This window comes from Chiloscyllium punctatum, chromosome 37, assembly GCF_047496795.1.
Source record: "Chiloscyllium punctatum isolate Juve2018m chromosome 37, sChiPun1.3, whole genome shotgun sequence".
Classification (NCBI taxonomy): Eukaryota; Metazoa; Chordata; class Chondrichthyes; order Orectolobiformes; family Hemiscylliidae; genus Chiloscyllium; species Chiloscyllium punctatum.
In genome coordinates, this window is record NC_092775.1 from 12119788 (window position 1) to 12139883 (window position 20096).

At 41.8% G+C, this 20096-nt stretch overlaps 1 protein-coding gene across 1 annotated transcript in view; it reads right to left on the reverse strand.

The window, feature by feature from the left end:
- Positions 1-1193: 1193 nt before the first annotated feature.
- Positions 1194-20096, reverse strand: part of samhd1 (SAM domain and HD domain 1) — a 59828-nt gene continuing 40925 nt past the window's right edge. The window contains exons 13-16 of the mRNA XM_072556268.1: positions 15091-15183; positions 11665-11769; positions 9662-9799; positions 1194-6599 (exon numbers count right to left, since the gene is read on the reverse strand). Coding sequence (XP_072412369.1) covers positions 6450-6599; positions 9662-9799; positions 11665-11769; positions 15091-15183 — 486 coding nt within the window. The 3' untranslated portion in view covers positions 1194-6449. The remainder of the gene's footprint in view (positions 6600-9661; positions 9800-11664; positions 11770-15090; positions 15184-20096) is intronic.

Genomic DNA, 20096 nt, shown 5'->3' on the forward strand with positions numbered 1-20096 from the left:
ATATCAACCAACCTGCAAAACTCAGGATCATGAACCTGACCAACTCCACTGCAACAGCTATAACATGCAACACTCCACTCTCCATGAATGATTCTGAGATTGTTCTGTAGACCTGTATGTTTTTCTAATGTAGATGCTTTTGGACACGATGTGTTGCATTACTAACTCTTCTCACCTTTAATAATGAATAAACTCACTGCTAACACAAGAAAGCCAAATTAATTGGTTTCTTTCATAACATTAGATCATTGGAGTCTGGATCCTTTTGAATTCAAACAGAATGTGCTGGAAAACCTCAGCAGGTCTGGCAGCATCAGTGAAGAGAACGTTTCAGGTCCAGTGACCCTTTCTCAGACCCGAAACGTTAAAGCTGATTTCTCTGCACAAATGCTGCCAGACCTGCTGAGCTTTTCCAGTAACTTCTGTTTTTGTCTCTGACTTACAGCATCCATAGCTCTTTTGGTTTTTCTTTTCGAATTAACCTTGTTATGAACAGGGAGTGAAAGGGGGAACAATTTCATCTTTCATCACCCAGGACCTTACAGTTTGGAGCATCCCATCTGGAACCATAACGAGTTGGGGAAACATTGCAGACTCTGGTTGCAACGAGGGTTATAAAGAAATGCAATACAGACAGAAGTTCCAGAGCCAGATTAAGTGTTGAATGACAGGAAATACTCAATTGTAATCTGTTTCAAAGGACTGGAGTGGGAGGAATGGAATCCTTTCTGATCATTACCCAGTGAAGTTTCCTGGACAATGGACTTTTAAAGTAATGACAGGATATGGGCAAGAGACAGGGACATCAAAGCAAAATACTCCAGATTCTGGAAATCTGAATTAAATAACAGAAAATCCTGTAAAAATATTTAGCAGGACAGGCAGAAGTGATAAACAAAGCTAATGCTTCAGGCCAATAACCAGAAGGATGATAAAGAATCCTTCCAACATGTGCCAATGGTAGGAGGTTATAGATGTAATACAACCCAACCATCTCCCAAACTACTCCTGGAGTTTCAAATTCCAAAAGGGAAAAAAGTATTCAGTCACCTCTCAAATTTCAACTGCAATAGATGTGCAGCTATATTCAAAATGCATGTTACATATTTATTTAATATACAGAAATTTAAAAAGGAATTAATCTTTATATAATTATTTTGCACTTTCCAAAATGGTAATAATCAGAGTCAATATCTCTAAGAACATTTTTTATTAACCAATTACAAACTTTCCATAAAGAAAAACATGCCAACAGCTAAAATGTTACAAAATCTGACCAAAATGTCCGAACGGCATAAAAATTTACATCATAAAAGGCACAGTGCAGGTAAATGCATAGATGGGAATCCCTGTGTGCGCAATGTATAGTATTGCCACTTTCAATTCACATCACATAGCCTACAGAAGGCCTCCTAGAAATGAATTATTAGCGTGCATTTGCAAGTGCCACCTCTCCAAGCACCTCATCATGAAATATCCATTATTCATGTTTAGTTGAATTCTAACTAAAATAAGGAAGATGAAAGCGAGGATGGATGAAGGTCCATTTCTTGAGTAGAATTAGAAATGTACGAGACTCTCCTCGCCTACATCACACAGCATCAGGGCAGCATCCCCCAGACCCGTCACGCCCGACTGTTACAGTCCCTGATAGCCATCTTATTAGACGTCGTCATTAAAAGAGGGAGACCGCAATGTGCCATTATCTTGAACAATGGACCATCAGATGATCATAAAATCAAAACACTGAGGTGCCTGTTAATATAATGATCCAATTTCGAAAGGCCACATGACCTTCAGTTGATGACCTTCCCTCAAGGTAAAGATGGTTTTAGAGAGACACAATTAGAAATTGTTATCAACCCTATCACTGTGACTAAAGAAAACAAAGGCAAATATTTTGTTAAATACGCAAAAGGTGCAAAGTATACACTTCCAAAGCATTCTAGTGGATTTACTGCAATAATTATCATTCGAGTAAAAGGTTAAGCTAATAGACTCCTTCTGCATGATAATCAATGCTCATTTGGGAATTCAGGAGAAATTTCTTATGTACAGAGAGGCGTGAATGCAGAATTCAATGCCAGTTGGAAGCATTGGGAATAACATAGTAGATAGATGCAGTGGGAGCTTGATTAACACAGGAGGTCAGGAACAGATTATGCTGGTAAAGTGAGACGGAGTAGGGTGAGAGAGGGTTTCTGCTCATCATAAATATCGACACAGGACCATGGGCTGAATGGCCTTTTCCTGCATCATACTTTGTTTGTACAATAACCTTTGCTACCTTCCCACCCCCCCACCCCCCCCCCCGAGTAGTTTCCCCACCTTTCGCCGAAAGGTCAGGGCTACCAACAGATGAAACCTCAAAGCAGGTTCTTTTCAAACAGGATACAATCTTTTCGTCAGGTTGAGAGAAGGATACCAGGTTTCTAATCAAAAAGGATTCCGCAAGGATACATTCAACAGAGTAGGGAGGCCTCCACCCATTGCAGTGCGTATAAAGTGCATGAAAGGCCTTGGGCTTGTTCCTCACAACACCTTTTCAATAAGCCCTTTGATTCAAGAGCCACCACAGTCTGAAGTTCTGCAATAGATCAACGATCATTTGGTCTTGCTCCCTATAAACCAATACATGGAAAGTTTCCTTTGTTATTTACTGCAGATTTTGTCTGCATTCTCACAGCCACTTACACAGTGCTGCTGCATAATTCCTTTGCTTCAACCCAAAGCAGGAGTTCCTGGTAGTTAACACTGTTACAATGCCACAGGCTGCTGCATTGAATGAATCTATGTCTCACATCAGTCTGCAGCGAGGAGATTATTCATATCAAAGGTAGCAAGCAACGCCATAATCTTCACAATGTTAAACGGACATATCAGACCATGGCAGCCTCTCTCACAAAAGGAGATGCGGAAGAATTCTGTGCCCAAAGTACCCAGATCTTGCCAGAAGTCCTGCACCACCACTGCAGGAGCAACATGTACAAGAAAACTAAGTCTAAAAATGAACTGTCTAGGTTGCTGAGTAAACGACGACAGATGAAACGTTATCATCTTTTTGTTGAGAACTACCAGTCGAAACACCAAGTGATCAACTTGCTGCTGTAGAGCTCACCTTATACTTCCTCCATGATTAAAGACCGCAGGAACAATCAGAGAGGACTGAGGTGAGCAAAGTACAAGGGATGAGGTTAAAAAAAAAATCACATTAACTCATGTGATATGAACATGGGCCTTGCAAATACTTATGGATCATAGCTCCTCTGTCAATTCAGAATCACAATCTGATAGGATTAAAAAGTAACATTTCAACATATGATGAATGCCAAATTATTTTATTCTATTAATCGCCCCTCTGCTAAAACATAACTCATCTTGCTTGCAGGATTAACTTAGCAAAGCATTGCACAAGCTCCTCCAATCTTCTGGCAATGCTCAATTCAATTCTGTAACATTTCCCTCTCCCAGCATTCTAACCCCGTGACACAACAATAGAAGTCTTAGTAACATTCGCTATGCCTTTTGGAGATTCTTTACAAGCAAAAATCAATAAACTCTAATAACAAGCTCAACGCTTCTGCAAAGAACAGTTTATATTTTCCCCTGATTGCTCTAAAAGTAAACAGGTCACACTGTACAAAATTGTATATTGCCTACTTTAACTCCTAGTTTATAAGATACCTGATCATAACACAATGGGTCCCAGCAAAGTACTTGAAAGCTTAGGGATTTCACCAGGTAAAAAATAGGAACAGCAAACAGATAGTTTGCCACCATAAACCTAATCAGAGTCACAAAAACAAAGTGACAAAGCAGTGTTAAAGTACACACTAAAAATAATTTAAAATTAATTACACAACACAGCTTGGTTATCTTGGTATCCAAAAAATGGAGCAACAAAAGTTAAAATTCAGGCCCTAGTACAGGGTAAACAGGCTCTCAGCCGTTCCAGAGGTCAGTCAATGACAAATGCTGTCTTCCTGGAAATGTAGTAAATTACTTATGCACTATATCCCTCCTGAGTATGTTCTGATACAACAGTAAACAGAAGTGGCCCAGGAAGAGCTCCCTCTCATACACCACCCTGCTACTCCCATTCACCCCTGGACTCAAGGGCAGCCATGCAGTGCACTCATAAACCCATCCGACTGCCTGTGGACAAAGTCACACTTCAACTATTTTTCACAATTACTCATTTATCTTGTAAGATGTCAGCTTGCATACAATAACTTGCATTTATGTAGTGCCTTTAAAGTAACCTGAGAAATATTCATGGAAGGAGATAGGAGGACCTCTACGCCAAGGCTCCAAAGTACTGTTTGATGACGTGCCAATACGAATGTCACTGACTGCATTTTGCTCTGGACAGTACACATTGCAGTTAGACCAAGTTGGTCTCAATTCTATTTCATTTGTTAGGAATAAACCACATGTCAAATTCTGAGCAGTTGGAAGGGCATGGTCTGGTTTGTCATCATTAGGCAGCACTACATGTTGTTTGGTTACTCAGTCAGGACATTGCTCCCGGCTAACAGCAAAGCAGAACAAAAAGGGAGATGCTGTGGGGAGGAGTCTGAGCCAGTTCTTGACAAATCCCCTCAAAAACAGACTATCCAGATCCACAGACAACACAGCAGCAACTCAACAAACCCATGTCCTTTGTCCTTAATCTCAAATTTAGGCCAACTGCTCACAAACTTATTTTCCTGTTGGTTGCAAAGGTACTGAATTCTAAATTTCCACCATTACATAAATATGGTAGAATGACGCTCAAAAGGAGGAGCTCAGGGAAAAGAAAAGAGGTGCCATACTCAAATAGAGTAGAGTAATGTGTGCAGACACATGTACACTGTACATAAAAACAAACCTCAAACTGAAATGCACACCTTACATTGATTCACAGGATCAGTAAATCGTCCACATGTTCGAGTATAAAAGTATTGATTATTTCTTGAAAATATTTGGGATTTGGTCACATTATCTTTTAACGCCCGTGGGATTAAGGTATTTTCTGTTGGATATATCATCGACATCAAAAAGCTCCATTTTTGGAATCACGATTTGCACGTGATGGGATTTTACGCTGCAGTGCAGGGAACGATAAACTGAGAGATGGATATTAGACCAGAGCTACATGTTCCTGTGCAGTTCTCCACAACAGCACAAATCTTGACTTGAAAATCACTTACATAACTCATATGCAAGGTTAAGAAGTATTGTAAATGACACATTCAGTTTGCTGACATCTACAGGACAAATTTTTTGTTTCATAAATCTGCATATACAGTATTCAGTCAGGAATTACTGTAAACATGAGGTGATTCAACCTGTAATATCCAGAAGCCAGTTCAATCTAAGTTAAATATTACCTCAACACCTGAAAAGAGTTACTTGATTGTCCTCTGCCCTAGCTTATCCTAGTGGTACAATATCCAAATGTACATACATGACCTTTATCTTGACAATGGAAACTATTGCCAGAATAATACAGCGCTTCCCAACCTTGGATTATCTTCAGTCCAGTGAGCGGCATCTGCTCCATGTACTGACCATCGGACCCCTACAGCAATATTCACCAATCAGATTCTAACAAAGCAATTGGGAACACCAGCCACAAAATCACCCTCCCTCTAACTGTGCAGGAAAATGTATCACAATTTATCAAATTTCTTCCAGGCTCCAGTGGCTAAAGTATAGCAGCTTTTTAAGATTAAAGTATTTTAAATTGTATACTGAAGAGGTAACATATTGAGAAGTCACAATGTCGATAACACCAGCTATATACTCGAAGCAAAGCAACAGTTACTGGATGCATGCAATATACTCTTCTGCTGATTTGTTCTATGATGGTAAGGTAAGTAAACTAATGAACAAGCTCCTAACAACATCAAATTTCAATGGCCAGGAAACATTAGACCAACATAACCCTTAAACCTGAATACTGATGAGAAACCATCAACTGCCCTGTCTTCACAATGCTATGTCCATTGCTCTCTCTCATCACTATTTTTAAAAGAAACTCAAAATATATATATATTGCAAGCAGAACAGAGCAAGTAAAATGCTTCAATTTTAGGAGTGAATCCCATTAATGGTCGTTCAGTACCATTCCCATGGGAACCTGTAGATGGCGTACTAAGCAATATAGAGAGAAAAAAACATAATTTTATTATTGATGAATGCCTGTCATCATGGGCAAATAATGGTTCAATGAGCTGTTGGTTTTATAAAACTAAACGTTCCTCCAAATCAGAACATTTTCAAAGCTGTTTAGACTGGGGTCTAATTGCACAAAGATATCTTTTCCCCTCTCTTTCTTTAAACGAGAAAATTATTGAAGAAATTAACAGTTTTAAAAACATCAAAATATTCCTGAAGGCATCCCACTTCCATGCGACTCCATTAATGGAAGTCACCCAAGGGTTCCCAGAAAGGTATCACAGACTCTACTTGAAAAGCTGTATCTTGGCTCGGTTACTATTGGGATGGGAATTAAACAGAAGCTCGTCTTTATCATCAGAGTCATCAGCTCCACTGTCACTGTCATTCCAGTCAGGTTTGAGTGGGGTCAGCTCAGGAGCAACGATATCACCATCCTGTAAATAAATATGAAAACGGGGTCAGGAACATTGGCTTTTTGGAAAGAGAGAATAACTGGCAAATGTAAGTACTGGAGAAGCTCTGTGGGGGGAGGTCATACAAGAGGAGTTATTTGGCCAATTAAAGATCTCAATAGCCCCCAGGGATGGCTGGCTTGGTGTTCCTTTTTGTCTTATTTATTAGTTGGACATGGTCGTCACTGACTGGGCCAGGATTTATTGCCCATCCCTAGTTGCCGTTAAAGTGGTGGTGAGCTGCCTTTTTGAACCGCTGCTTTCTACCTGCTGTGGGTTGATCCACAAAGCTACTGGGGGGGGAAATTCCAGGATGCTGACCCAGTGATAATAAAGGGACGGCAATGTATTTCCAAGTCAGGATGGGGAATGGCTTGGAGGGAAAGAAGCAGGTGGTGGTGTTCCCATGTATCTGTTGCCCTTGTCCTTCAAAATGGTAGAAATAATGTGTTTGGAAGGTGCTGTCTAAAGAACCTTGATGAATTTCTGCATTGCAACTTGTAGATATGGTACACACTAATGCTACTGAGCATCAGTGATGGAGGGAATGGATGCTTGTGGATGTGGTGTCAATCAAGCGAGCTGTTTTGTCCTGGATTATGTTAAGCTTCTTGAGTGTTGTTGGAGCTGCACTCATCCAGGCAAGTGGGGAGTATTCCATCACAGTCCTAAGTTGTGCCTTGTAGTTGGTGGACAAGCTCCTGGTGGTTAGGAGTCAGGTGATGAATTAATCACCACAGGATTCCTATCTCCCTAACGGCATTGTGGATCTACCTGCAGTGGTTCAAGAAGGCAGCTCACCACCACCTTCTCACGAGCAGCTAGGGATGGGCAACGAATGGTAGTCCTTGAGTGAATTCTAAGTAAATGACAAGTACAAGTGACCATCATCCAATCAACTTCCCTCATCCCAGTCAATTTTCTAATGACCTCCCCCCTCTGACCAGGAGTACGTGATTCACCCAGTCTCACAGCAAGCCCTTCAAAAGCTCATGCACGTGGAGGTTGAGCAAAGCATGCGACAGATTTTTGGACCAGTGAGGATAATCCTGTCCTCTCTCAGTATCCACATGTTTGTACTTGCCAGTTGGGGTCACCGATAACAATCTGGGAGCACCAGCCCAGAAGGGAAGATGGGAATTCTTCTGCCCTCCTCCTGGGGCTCAGGATGACATCATCCACCGCAGCACCAACTGTAGCCCAGCATGGGACTTTCAAATCACTGAGTTACTGCCAAACCCCATGTTGCTCTGATTCACTGAGGCTACACAGAAAACTCCCCACCTGTCAAACTTCCTTTACTTTGACGTGAAGGTGGACATATCGAAATTAATCGGGAAAGCATGACAGCAGACACATGAGGACTCCAACTGTTCCATGCATCACTGGACTGAACCAGACTGCAAGAAAGATTTGCATTTATATAGCACTTTCCACAAACTTAGAATATCTCAAAGTTCCTTACAGCGAGTGAAGTAGTTTTGAAGTATAGTCACCGTGGCAATGCAAGTGTAGCAGCAAATCTCTGCACAGCATGTACCCACACACACAGCAACGTGATGATATCCAGGTTATCGGCTATTATTGATATTTATTCAGGAATGAATATTGATCAAGGCATGCGAGAGGAACTCCCTGTTCATCACCATGACACAGCCTCCGATCTGTGGTACCATCCTCATAAAAGGTGTGACAATGCTGCTCCTTTAACAAGGTTATGGTGTCCTTGACTATTTTTTTCCCCAGAGAGGTCATAAAAAGACACAGACTCTGAAAAGTTCAAGTTGGATGGGTTTTAAGGCCGGTTTGATTATAAATAACAGATACTGCCTCAGCCAAAAAGGCTGTCAAGGCTTTAAAGAATAAACCCTTGCACAATGAAAGGGGAGTGGCCAGTTCTCCCAGCTCAGCTTTTCTTTGGTTTGGTTTGGTTTTTGGAAGAGTCTGGCTGTGCACGGAAAGCAGACAGGCAGTGTTGAAGCAGCTGGACCTAAAGAAGCAGGTTCATGCTGGTCCCCTTTCTCTCTCTCTCCTGCAAGACCCTGTGCTTGACTTTACCTTTTGTGCCAAGGAGTGTTTATGGGGATTGTTGCAAATATTTGGAACAGCATCATTAAGTTGGTATAATCTGTTGGGTTTGCGGATAGGTTAAGTTATTTGGTATTCTGTTCTCTTTTGTTTGTTTTTCATTTGGTAATCTTGTAAATAAATTCTGTTTTGTTTAAAACGAAGTGGTTTTACCAGCTGCATCTCTCCTGGAATATGCACTGTATACCTGCTTAAAACAACAAGCAAAGTTAGGGTCCAGGTTACTTTCTTGAAATGTTTTGAGGGGGTCTGGCCTGATCCATAACAAAGGCATTATTGTATTGCCTTGTATTTTGCACTTACATTCTATTACATTTTGTAAACTGTTTCATAGTACATGACACATGTACAATGAATTATGCCTGCAAGTTCTCAAAAACATCAAGAGTATAAAAACCGTGGGTTTTTTTGAATAGTTGTATTAGTTTGGGAAATACTGACCAAGATTTAAAAATTCACTGCCTGCCTCCCAATATTTTTGACTTTATTCATGGACTATAGACGCCATTACCTGGGCCAATATTTACTGCTCATCCCCAGAGGGCAATTGCCAAGTAACACTGCTGTGGGTCTGGAGTCACATACAGGCCAGACCAGGCGAGGGTGACAGATTTCCTTCCCTCAGGGACATTAGTGAAACAGATGGATTTTTATGACAATTAAGTGGTTACACCATTTTTACTTGAACTTTTTATTAACTCAAATTTCACCATCTGCCCTGGTGGGATTCCAACCCCTGTCCCAGAATATTAATCTGGGCCTCTGATTATTAGCCTAGTGACATTATCACTCCAGACTTTGGATAACACCAAAACACCTGGCATTGGGTGAGCAAATGGACTATGAATCAATCACAAGGTGATCTTGTTTGACTTCTATAGTGAGATAATATTGTAATATTTCAGGATGGCAACATAAAGAATACAGAAGTGACAGTACAGTCTCGAGCTCCCTACCCTGGGTTTACTGAAGTTCTTGTTGATGCACCACTGTACAAAGTGCTTCTTGGCTGCTTCCACACTTGGCTGATCAGACTTCTTGCAGTACACTTGGATCAGCTGCTCAGTAAACCTCTCTGGCAGCAGCTGAGACACCTGGATGGGTACAGGAGGAAGAAAGTTCATTTTCACACCGAGTAACCACAAATGTAGTGACGCTGAAGTTCCTGGGATAATACAGTGAGCTTCAACATCACATCAGAGTCAGCTGAGGCTCTCTCAAGTTTTTGAACTGTGGCAGTGGGCAAGTTATCGCATCCCACCATCTAAACACATAGGAACATTCAATCACAGACCCTGTGGGACTGTGTGAGTGAACGTGTGTGTGACTGACAGCGCGAGTGAGAGCGTGCGAGAGTGAGCCCGCGCGAGAGTGGGTGAGGGAGGTATGTGCACATGCCCGCGAGTCTGTGCACGTGTGAGAGTGGTCCTGACAGGTATGGGTGAAGGAGGCTACAAAATATCTGGATTGGGGAGATGGAATGTCCAAGCAACATTGCGGGAAGGGTAAAGCAAGGTGGGGTGTTGGATAGAGGAGACTACAAGAGGGGGATAGTGAGTAAAGGAATGCTGTAAGAGTGGAGGAAGAGAAAGAGGGTCCAAGAGGGAATGGGGAACAGGTCCCCAATGGGAGAGGAGGGAAAGCTGCAATGAGATGGGGAGAGTGAGCAGATGTAGGTGGCAAGGACAGTTTTAAAGCCATCAACAAAGGTAAGGGAAGGTAACTGGAAGCCTGAACGTCTAGAAATTGCTAATGTTTAGAAAAATGAGAGGTGATCTCATTGAAACGTACAGAATTTGTAAAGGGCTTGACAGGATAAATGCTGAGAGGACATTTCCCCTCATGGAAGGGTCTAGGAGCAGAGGGCATAGTCTCAGGATAAAGAGGGATACTGATTTCAGACTGAGATGAGGAAGAATTTCTTCTCTCAGAGGATTGAGAATCTTTGGAACTCCTTGCCCCCAGACAGCGGTGGGGGCAGAGTCCTTGTGTACATTTAAGGCTGAAATAGATTCTTGATCAGTCGGGGAATCAATGGTTATGGGAAGGGCAGGAAAGCAGACCTGAGGAATGTTGAGATCAGCCATGGTCCTATTGAATGGTGAAGCAGCCTCGAGGGGTCAAATGGCCGCCTCCTGTTCCTGCTTCTGGTAACAAGTTCCACAGAGAGCTGGTAGAATCCTTAGCTTAAGGCTGCATATGGGGAAAAAATAAGTGGGTGCTATTGTAACAAACATCATAATCTGAGATCAAGGTCTGAGAGGTAGTAAAATGTAACTGCCTAATTAAAGTCTTCCAGTTTGTGCTTTTACGATTAGTCATGACTTACCCCACCTACAGGAGATGTATTTTAATTGATGGTATTTAGTGCAAAGAAGTGTGCACCAGTTAATTCAAGGAAAAAATCTTTTGTTGCTAATTTATGCTTGTTGCTGTGTGCCAGGTTCAATACTTGGTGCTTGTCTTGTGTATTGTGGCTTTACTGAAAAATGTGTTGCTGGAAAAGCGCAGCAGGTCAGGCCGCATCCAAGGAACAGGAGAATCGACGTTTCAGGCATAAGCCCTTCTTCACGTTTAGTGGACAATTGATAATTATTGAGTATATTCATAAATTCTTCTAGTTCTGCTTGAGAGAGAGTGCGAATACCTCATGTGTCAACACAAATACAGAAGGCACGATGTGAATGCGTCACCCAATGTAGGAGTTACTGCGACTGGAAAAGCAGAAATGTAGCCCTCAAGAAGTGAAAAAACAAACTGATTTCGACCCTCTAAAGAACTACCCAACACCTCAAAAGGCAGCGGCTGCTGTTGGGAAAACCAGGAGCAAGCTCTAGACAGCTTTCCCAGGCTGCCCACACAACTGCCTCACTCACACCAAGCCTTCAGTCAGTGCATAACTGGAGAGGGCTCACATTGTAAAACCAGAATCGATTTCCTCTCCAAGGATTGAGGTTACCTGGTCTTTCCGAATTTTGATTGCCTGGTTGGGGTTGTGCTTGCAATAGAAACGGATCTTGTTAATGGGGTTTTGTTTTGCCATCCCATAATCCATCTGAACAACCTAAATAAGGAGAAAGAGATGATGAAGTTCTAAAACTTTTTCATCAGGAACATTTCTGCCCCTATTGCATGTCACTTTGTTGGTAAACTGACTAACATCTAGAGAGAGTGTCTTCCATGAGCTTATATCATCCTAAAGTGCTTTATGCTTGATACATGTTTTAAAAAACATTTATCGTCATAATGTAGGAACCGTATTAGTTTACTTATGCGCAGCAAGCTCTCTCAAAACAGAGTTGTACAGCACAGAAACAGACTCTTCGGTCCAACTTGTCCTTGCCAATCAGATGTCCTAAATTAACCTAGTCCCATTTGTCAGCACTTGGCCCACGTCCCTCTAAACCCTTCCTATTCATGTTACCATCCAGATGCCTTTTAGATTTTATAATTGTACCAGCCTCTTCCTTGGCAGCTCATTCCATACCACCATTGTGTGTGAAAACATTGCCCTTCAGATCCCTTTTAAATCTTTCTCCTCTTACCCTAAACCTATACCCTCTAGTTTTGGACTCCCTTACCCTGGGATACACACCTAATTCACCCTATCCATGCCCCTCATGATTGTATAAACCTCTACAAGTCTTCCTCCGACAGCCCCAGCCTATTTGCCCTCTCCCCATAACTCAAACCCTCCAACCCTGGCAACACCAGTTTCTGAACTGTTTCAAGTTTCACAACATCTTTCCTATAGCAGGGAGACCAGTGTGTTGTGATCATGACTTGATAACCCTGTTTTAATAATGTTTGCTGAGGGACAAACATTGACTCCAGCAGTCTTGTGGCGTAAAACATCTGGGTTCAAGTCCCACCTAACCCAGCGCTGAATCATAACATGTTCTGCTATAATGCACATCTTGTTAATGCAAGTTCGCTGTAATGTGATTGACAAATTTGGGACACTGCTTCTAAAGCACAAACTTCTAAAATGCATGTTAGCTATAATGTATCTCATCGCCAATACCTTAGAAACAGCACTTAAAGCACGATTTTTCTATCATGCAGGTTTGTAACAGAATGCGACCTTCGCATTATAGAAGAACTACCTGTAATTGAAAATAATTAAATACTGATAAAGGACAACAGAAGATAGGAAAAGAGTAGCAACAGATTAATGTGATTGTTACATATAAAGAAGGCAATTGGTCAAGATCAGATAATTTAGTGGCGGGAAACACTGGAAACCACAGACAAATGTGTAATACAAAAACATCTAAAAATCCATTTGGAATTTTATCCTGAAGGCAGAATATCTGGCAGTGCAGCACAACATCTCTCCACTGGGATTGTGAGCATATATTTCATGCTCCAAGCTTCTGGAGTGGGATTTGAACCTGCAAAGGTTAGCAGAGCCAAACGGAAAGTTACTTCATCTCCCCAGCAAAAGACTGACACTTTGATTTGTTGAGAAGAGGTACCCTGTCTATCAGATGAACAAATGAGCAAACCAAGGGGAAACCCATGCCACGTTATTTCCAGATGAAGAGAGATTAGGAAAGAAACTAGATTAGACAGGGAGGATCAATCAATACATAAATAAGACATAACAAGCTCTAAATTTATACTAGGCTAAATCACAAAAGATAGCATTTTAAAACAACATTATCGATGTTTCAATTTATGGAGAAGCAAACTGCCCTGTTAGGGTTTAATTCACACTGAAGAACAGGCCTTCATGAGAACGTATGTATATAGGAACAGCAGGAGGCCATTCAGCCCCAAAACCTTGTTCTGCCAATGAATCATGGCCAATCTTCATCTTAACTATATGTACTTACTTTTGTTCAACAAGGATATTAAATGTTACAGAACCAAACAAAACCTCAGGCAACCTCAGTTTGGAAATTTTCACTTTGACCTCAACCTCCACAGACCCTTTGCTACCCTTTGTGTGAAAAAGTGCTTCCTGAGGTCATCTTCAAATGACCTGGTTCTAATGTTAAGGTCGTGTCACTTTAAAAACAATGAGGAAAGAATGATCTTACCTTGAATAACAAAACACAACTGGGAATTCTACAGAGGACCATGATGGGTTTCCTTATTGGGGCCCGAATCAGTGTGACATGTCACTGGCCAATTGAAAATCAAAACATATGAAGGGGAGATTGAAAGACCACCTCTAACCCATTTGAACAATCACACTTGTTTTTTTAAGTGCCAGTCAGCAAGAAAAGTAAATTGTTCCAGAATCCGTGCATTAACTCCTTGGCCAATATACTGGACAAAGCAAAGTTCTGGTTGCACGAGATTTCAGCAAAGAACAAGCACCCCACAATCAAGAAGAGGAGGAACAGGAAATTAAAGACAAATCAATTTAGGCTGGCAAAGAGGAAATCCAAAGTTGACTCGACAATTTCGAACACATAGCATCATCACAGGGCTCCACCATTACTGATGTCACCTCCTGAGCAAAGCAGCTCAGTGAAGATAAACTACAGCCAGTCTCAGAAGATGATCTTAGATTCCCTCTGTGGTGCCACGAGAAAACTCCAAGAACGCACGGTTACCATTAGTTCCACTATTAACTAGACTCATCTCCTCACATTGAAATGCAAGCACAACAGTTTACAAACTTACACTCTGGCCAAGAGGGAATATCAAATGAGAGTTTCTAGGTTGACCTCAGTAGATTATCAACTCCGTCAGCAGTAACACTCAGTGCATAAGGTTTGGCCCCGAGCACGAATCTAGCATATTCAAGTCCCACTCCACAGATTTGGGCACATAATCCAGGCAAGCACTACATTTCTGGATTAATTGCAGCACAAATTGGTCAGTGATTTACTACTCTTGATTCATCAACAACTCCGCCATTGTTGTACTGCGACTTTTATGTGCGAGTGTGAATCAGCGTGTGTCATATGCACGTGTGCGCGCACGTGTACATTCTTGCACACTGGAAGCGACAAATTAATATTGACATTTCACTGGTATTTTCAAGATGAAGTGGAACGCAGTCAGATTAATGGGTCAAGTTAGACAAGAGACCATTTAGTTCCAGTTGAGTTGGCAGGGTAAATACTGGCAGCTGCATCTCAAACAAACTAAACAGTCCCTCACCAAAGCTCATGTAGACAAACATTACTCAGTCGACAATCCCTCAGCCAAAGCTCATGTAGACAAACATTATTCAGCAGAGATCATGAGCCAGAAGAATAAGAGTTTAATTCTCCCGAGCTCACATGTAGAGGAACTTTAATCAATGTTTCAGTTGATGTCTGTAATACAATAAGCTCATTCAGTAACGCTCACGATTTGAACCTTTGACCTTTCATTCAAGGATGAGGAGAAGAAGCAACTCAACCTCAACAATCCAAATACTTACATTTACAATGAAATCTTCTGGAGCCAGTGTTACATGGAGAGGTGTTGATGGGATAGCTGCAGCGATCTGATTGTTCAGCTCATTGATTTCTTCCTAAAAGAATTAGAAGATTGCGACAGTTTGTCCTGAAGTTCTTTTTATGCAAAAATGAAGTTACTTTACAATACAATTTCCATCAAACCTCAAAAGACAAAAGCAAAACGGTCAAATTCATGTTAAAAATGTTCAACAAATGTTCACCCAAATAACTGAGCAACAACAACTCTTTCTATTCATATAGCACCTTGAACGCAGTAAACATCCAAGGGTATTTCAAAAAGTTATCAAATTAAGTGAAACGAAACCTCAAAAACAACTATTAGGATTAAGATGGATGACCAACAAAGAAAATTGTTCAAAGTAATATGCTCAAAGATGTTTCTTAAAGCAAGCAAGACAGCAAATTAGAGAATTACAAGGAAATTTCACTCTTTAGGTCTTAAGACAACTGAAAATATGGTGGCAAAGGGAGGATCCAAAGAAAATCAGTGATGCGGAACAGACCAGAATTGGTATAAGGTTTTGGCTCAGACAGAAATTCAAACAAGGAGTTGCTGAACCAGGAGCCAATGGGGCAAAAACAGGAGAGATGGGAGAATGGGACGTAGTGCAGGTTAGACCACACACATCTGAAAAAAGGAAGGAATAGAATTTCCTGTGTGATTTAATTTGGTTTGATTTATTATTGTCACATGTACCTAAGTAGAGTGAAAAGTTTTGTTTTACGTGCAGTACAGGCAGATCACAATACACAAGGATCACAGGGTGATAGAACAAAGATCTGACTGCAAAGAAGGTGAATAAAAAATAAGATCAACTTTAGATTTGAAATTTGAGAGGTCTATTCAAAAGTCTAATAACAGTGGAGAAGAAGCTGTTCTTCAACCTGTTGGTACGTGTGCTAAAGCTTTCGTACCTTCTGCCTGACAGAGAGGTTGGAAGAGATTATAAACAAGAAGGGAGGGGTCTTTGGTGATGTTGGCTGTCTTCCCGAGGCAACAGGAAGTGTAGATAGAATCAGTGGACGGAAGGTTGGCTTGTATGATGGACTGGGCTGTGTTCACAACTCTATGCAGTTTACTATGGGCCTGGGCAGAGCAGTTGCCATACCAAGCTATGAAGTATCTGGGTAGACTGCTTTCTATGGTGCATATGAGCTAGTGAAAGTCCTTATGTTTCCAAGAGAAGAATGGTGAACAGCAAGCAAAAGGACAGAGTTGCAGACTGAGCATAGGACAGACTTAGAGCACAGCACTGCAGATATGCTCGGGAGATAATGAGGAGTAAAGTTTAAGAGGTGTGAATGAAACTTTTAGCAACACTGGGAATGAAGCCAGAACTTTAGCTGCCAAAGATCCAAAATACATGGTCAGAACGTGCAGTTTCTGGGAACAATCAGCTGTTCTCAACAGTATTTCCTCCTTATTCCAGTTTTTATAAATGACTTGGATGAGGTGGTTATGGGTTAGTAAATTTACAGATGACACAAAATTTGGAGATGTCGTCGATAATATAGAGGGCTACTGCAGGCTGCAGTGCGACATAGACAGGATGCAGAGCTGGGCTGCGAAATGGCAGATAGAGTTCAAGCTGGATAAATGCAAAGTGATGCATTTTGGAAGGTCGAACTCGAATACTGAAATTAGGATTAAAGACAGGATTCTTGGCAGTATGGAGGAACAGAGGGATTTGGGTGTGCAAGTATATCGATCCCTCAAAGTTGCCACCCAAGTGGATAGAGTTGTTAAGAAAGCATATGGTGTTTTGGCTTTCATTAACAGGGGGATCGAGTTTAACAGCCACGAGGTTTTGCTGCAGCTCCACAAGTCCCTGGTGAGACCACACTTAGAATATTGTGTCCAGTTCAGAATGCCCTACTATAAGAAAGATACACAGGCTTTGGAGAGGGTGCAAAGAAGGTTTACCAGGATGCTGCCTGAACTGGAGGGCTTGCCTGATGAAGAATGGGTGAATATGCTCGGACTTTTCTTTATAGAGAGGAGGAGGAAGAGAGGAGACCTGATCGAGGTGTACAAAATAATGAGAGGAATAGATGGAGTCAATAGCCAGAGACTTTTTCCCCAGGGCAGGGTTGACTAGTACGAGAAGTCGTAGTTTGAAGATATTAGGAGGAAGGTAGAAAGGAGACGTCAGAGGTAGGTTCTTTACACAGACAGTTGTGAATGCATGGAATGTGTTACCAGCGGTGGAGGTGGAAGCAGAGTCATTGGGGACATTTAAGCGACTGCTGGACATGCACATGGATAGCAGTGAGTTGAGGGGTGCGTAGGTTAAGTTACTATATTTTATATTAGGATTAAATCTCAGCACAACATCATAGGCCAAAGGGCCTGTTCTGTGCTGTAGTTTTCTATGTTCTATGTTCTATTCAAACTTATTCTCAACTACTTTGTTTGCCCTGGTTTGCTGATTTTTTATTCAAAAGGCTATAACCTAAAGTAGGAGTTGGACTGCTATAACTGCAATACTAGGAAAGTTGTTTGCAACTTGAAAATCAAGTTTTACACATTTTTTTGAGCTGGAAGGAAGGAGACAAACTGAAAAGCACCAAGGATCTTTTGTGTCAAGGAAATTCTACCCGGCAACAAACCCTGATCAGTTGAGTGCTAATAACAAGGGGCCAGTGCCAAGAGTGTGAAAAATACCCAGATGCTACAGACATACAGCATCCCTCTCCTTCTCCATGTGAGCAAACGGACACAAACCTAAAAGAAAGAATTCATACAACATTCGCATTCATCTGATCACCCACTCAACTGAAGGATGACCATCAGCATACAGATAAAAGAATCTTTGCAAGAGCGCGGTGGCACAGTAGCTGGCACTGCTGCCTCGCAATGGCAGAGACCTGGGTTCAATTCCCACCTCAGGTGACTCTCTGTGTGGAGTTTGCATGTTCTCCCAGTGTCTGCGTGGGTTTCCTCCAGGTGCTCCAGTTTCCTAACATGGTCCAAATATGTGCAGGTTAGGTGAATTGGCCATGTTAGGTGGAGGGGTAAACATAAGGGTCTGGGAGGGTGCACTTCGGGGGGTCGGTGTGGACTTGTTGGGCCGAAGGGCCTGTTTCCACACTGTAAGTAATCTAATTACGGCAAGAATCAAAGTCAGAATTTTGTTTACCCTGTATATATTCCCTTTCCCAATAAAGTCATGACATCTGACAAGGGATCCAGATATCAGAGTGATGGTCATGCATTAAAGCTGGAGAAGCTCAAAAGAAAGCAGAAATTAGGCCAGTTTCCACCCGTGGGTAATTCATCAAGGTCTACTACAGGGGTAACTAGGTAGCAGAGATGAACAAACTTACTTGTCTCTGTACATTACATCACATATGGCACGCAGCTGGGAGAGTTAACACAGTAAAAATAATCTCCCAAAATGACTGGAGAATGTTGCTGAACAAAGCGACCTTGGAATGCATGTTCCTAACCCTGTGAAAGTAGTTTCGGTTCAACGGGGTAAGCAAAGGTGGCGTTTGGTTGGTTGCCTTGGTCAGGAGTTGGGATGTCACACTGTTCCTCTACAGGACATTGGTTAGGCCACTGTTGGAGTACTGCATTCAGTTCTGGCCTTCTTGCTAATAGGAAGGATGCTGGTGAAACTTGAAAGGGCTCAGAACAGATTTACAAGGATGCTGTCAGGGTTGGAGGAATTGAGCTGTAAGGAGAGGCTGAATAGGCTGGGGCTTTTCTCCTGGAATGTCAGACACTGAGGAGGGGGGTACCTTCCAGAAGTTTATAAAATCTGGAGGGGCATGGATAGATTGAATAGACAAGGCCTTTTCCCAGGGTAAGGAGTCCAAAACCAGTAGCATAGGTTTAAGGTATGAGGGGAAAGATTTAAAAGGGATCCAAAGGGCAACTTTTTCATGCAGAGGGTGATTTGAATGAACTGCTAGGGAAATGCAGGAGGCTTGTACAATTACAACATTTAAAAATACATCTGACCAGGTAAATGATTCGTAAGGGTTGAGAGGGAAATCGGCTAAGTGCTGTTTAGGATATCTAGTCGGCATGGGCAAGTTGGACTGAAGGGTCTGTTTCCATGCCACACATCTCTATGACTTCACTGGAAGATGCCAAGGTTAGTAAGTTTGTGGGTGACATCAAAATTGGTGGTCTAGTAGACCGTAGTTGCAGCTAAGATTACAAAGGGATATTGATCAATTGGGCCAATGGGCTAAGAAGTGGCTGATGGAGTTTAATTTGGATAATTGCGAGGTATTGCATTTTGGTAAGACGAGCAAAGGCAGGACTTATGCAGTTAATGATAAGGCCCTGGGTAGTGTTGTCAGCCAAAGAACTAAGGGTTCAGGGATATGGTTCTTTAAAATTTGCATCACTGGGTGGTTAAGATGGCATTTAGCATGCTTGCCCTCATTGCTCAGACCACTGAGTACAGGAGTTAGGACACCATTTGGAAATTGTACATAACTCTGATGAGGCCACTTCTGGAGTACTGTGTGCAGTTCTGGTCACCCTGCTATTGGGAGGATATTGTTGAATTGGAGAGGGCTGAGAAAAGATTTACCAGGATGTTGCCAGGACTGCAGGTTTTGAGTTTATAAGGAGAGGCAGGATACGCTGGGCCATCTTTCAATGGAGTATAGTGTGATTGAAGGGTCCTTTACAGAGGTTTATAAAATCATGAGGGGCAACAGATAAGGTGAATAGTAAGAGTCTTTTCCCAAGGATGGGGGACCAGGCCTAGGTTTAAAGATGAGAGGAGAAAGATTTAAAAGGAACCTGAGGGGCAACTTTTTCACACAAGGGTAGTCTGTATGTGGAATGAACTGCCAAAGGAAGTGATAGTTGCAGGTACAGATACAACGTTTAAAATACATTTGGATAGCTACATGAAAAGGAAAGGGATAGGGATAAGAGGGATATGGGCCAAACGCAGGCAATTGGGACTAGTTTAGTTTAGGAAACCTGGTCGGCATTGAT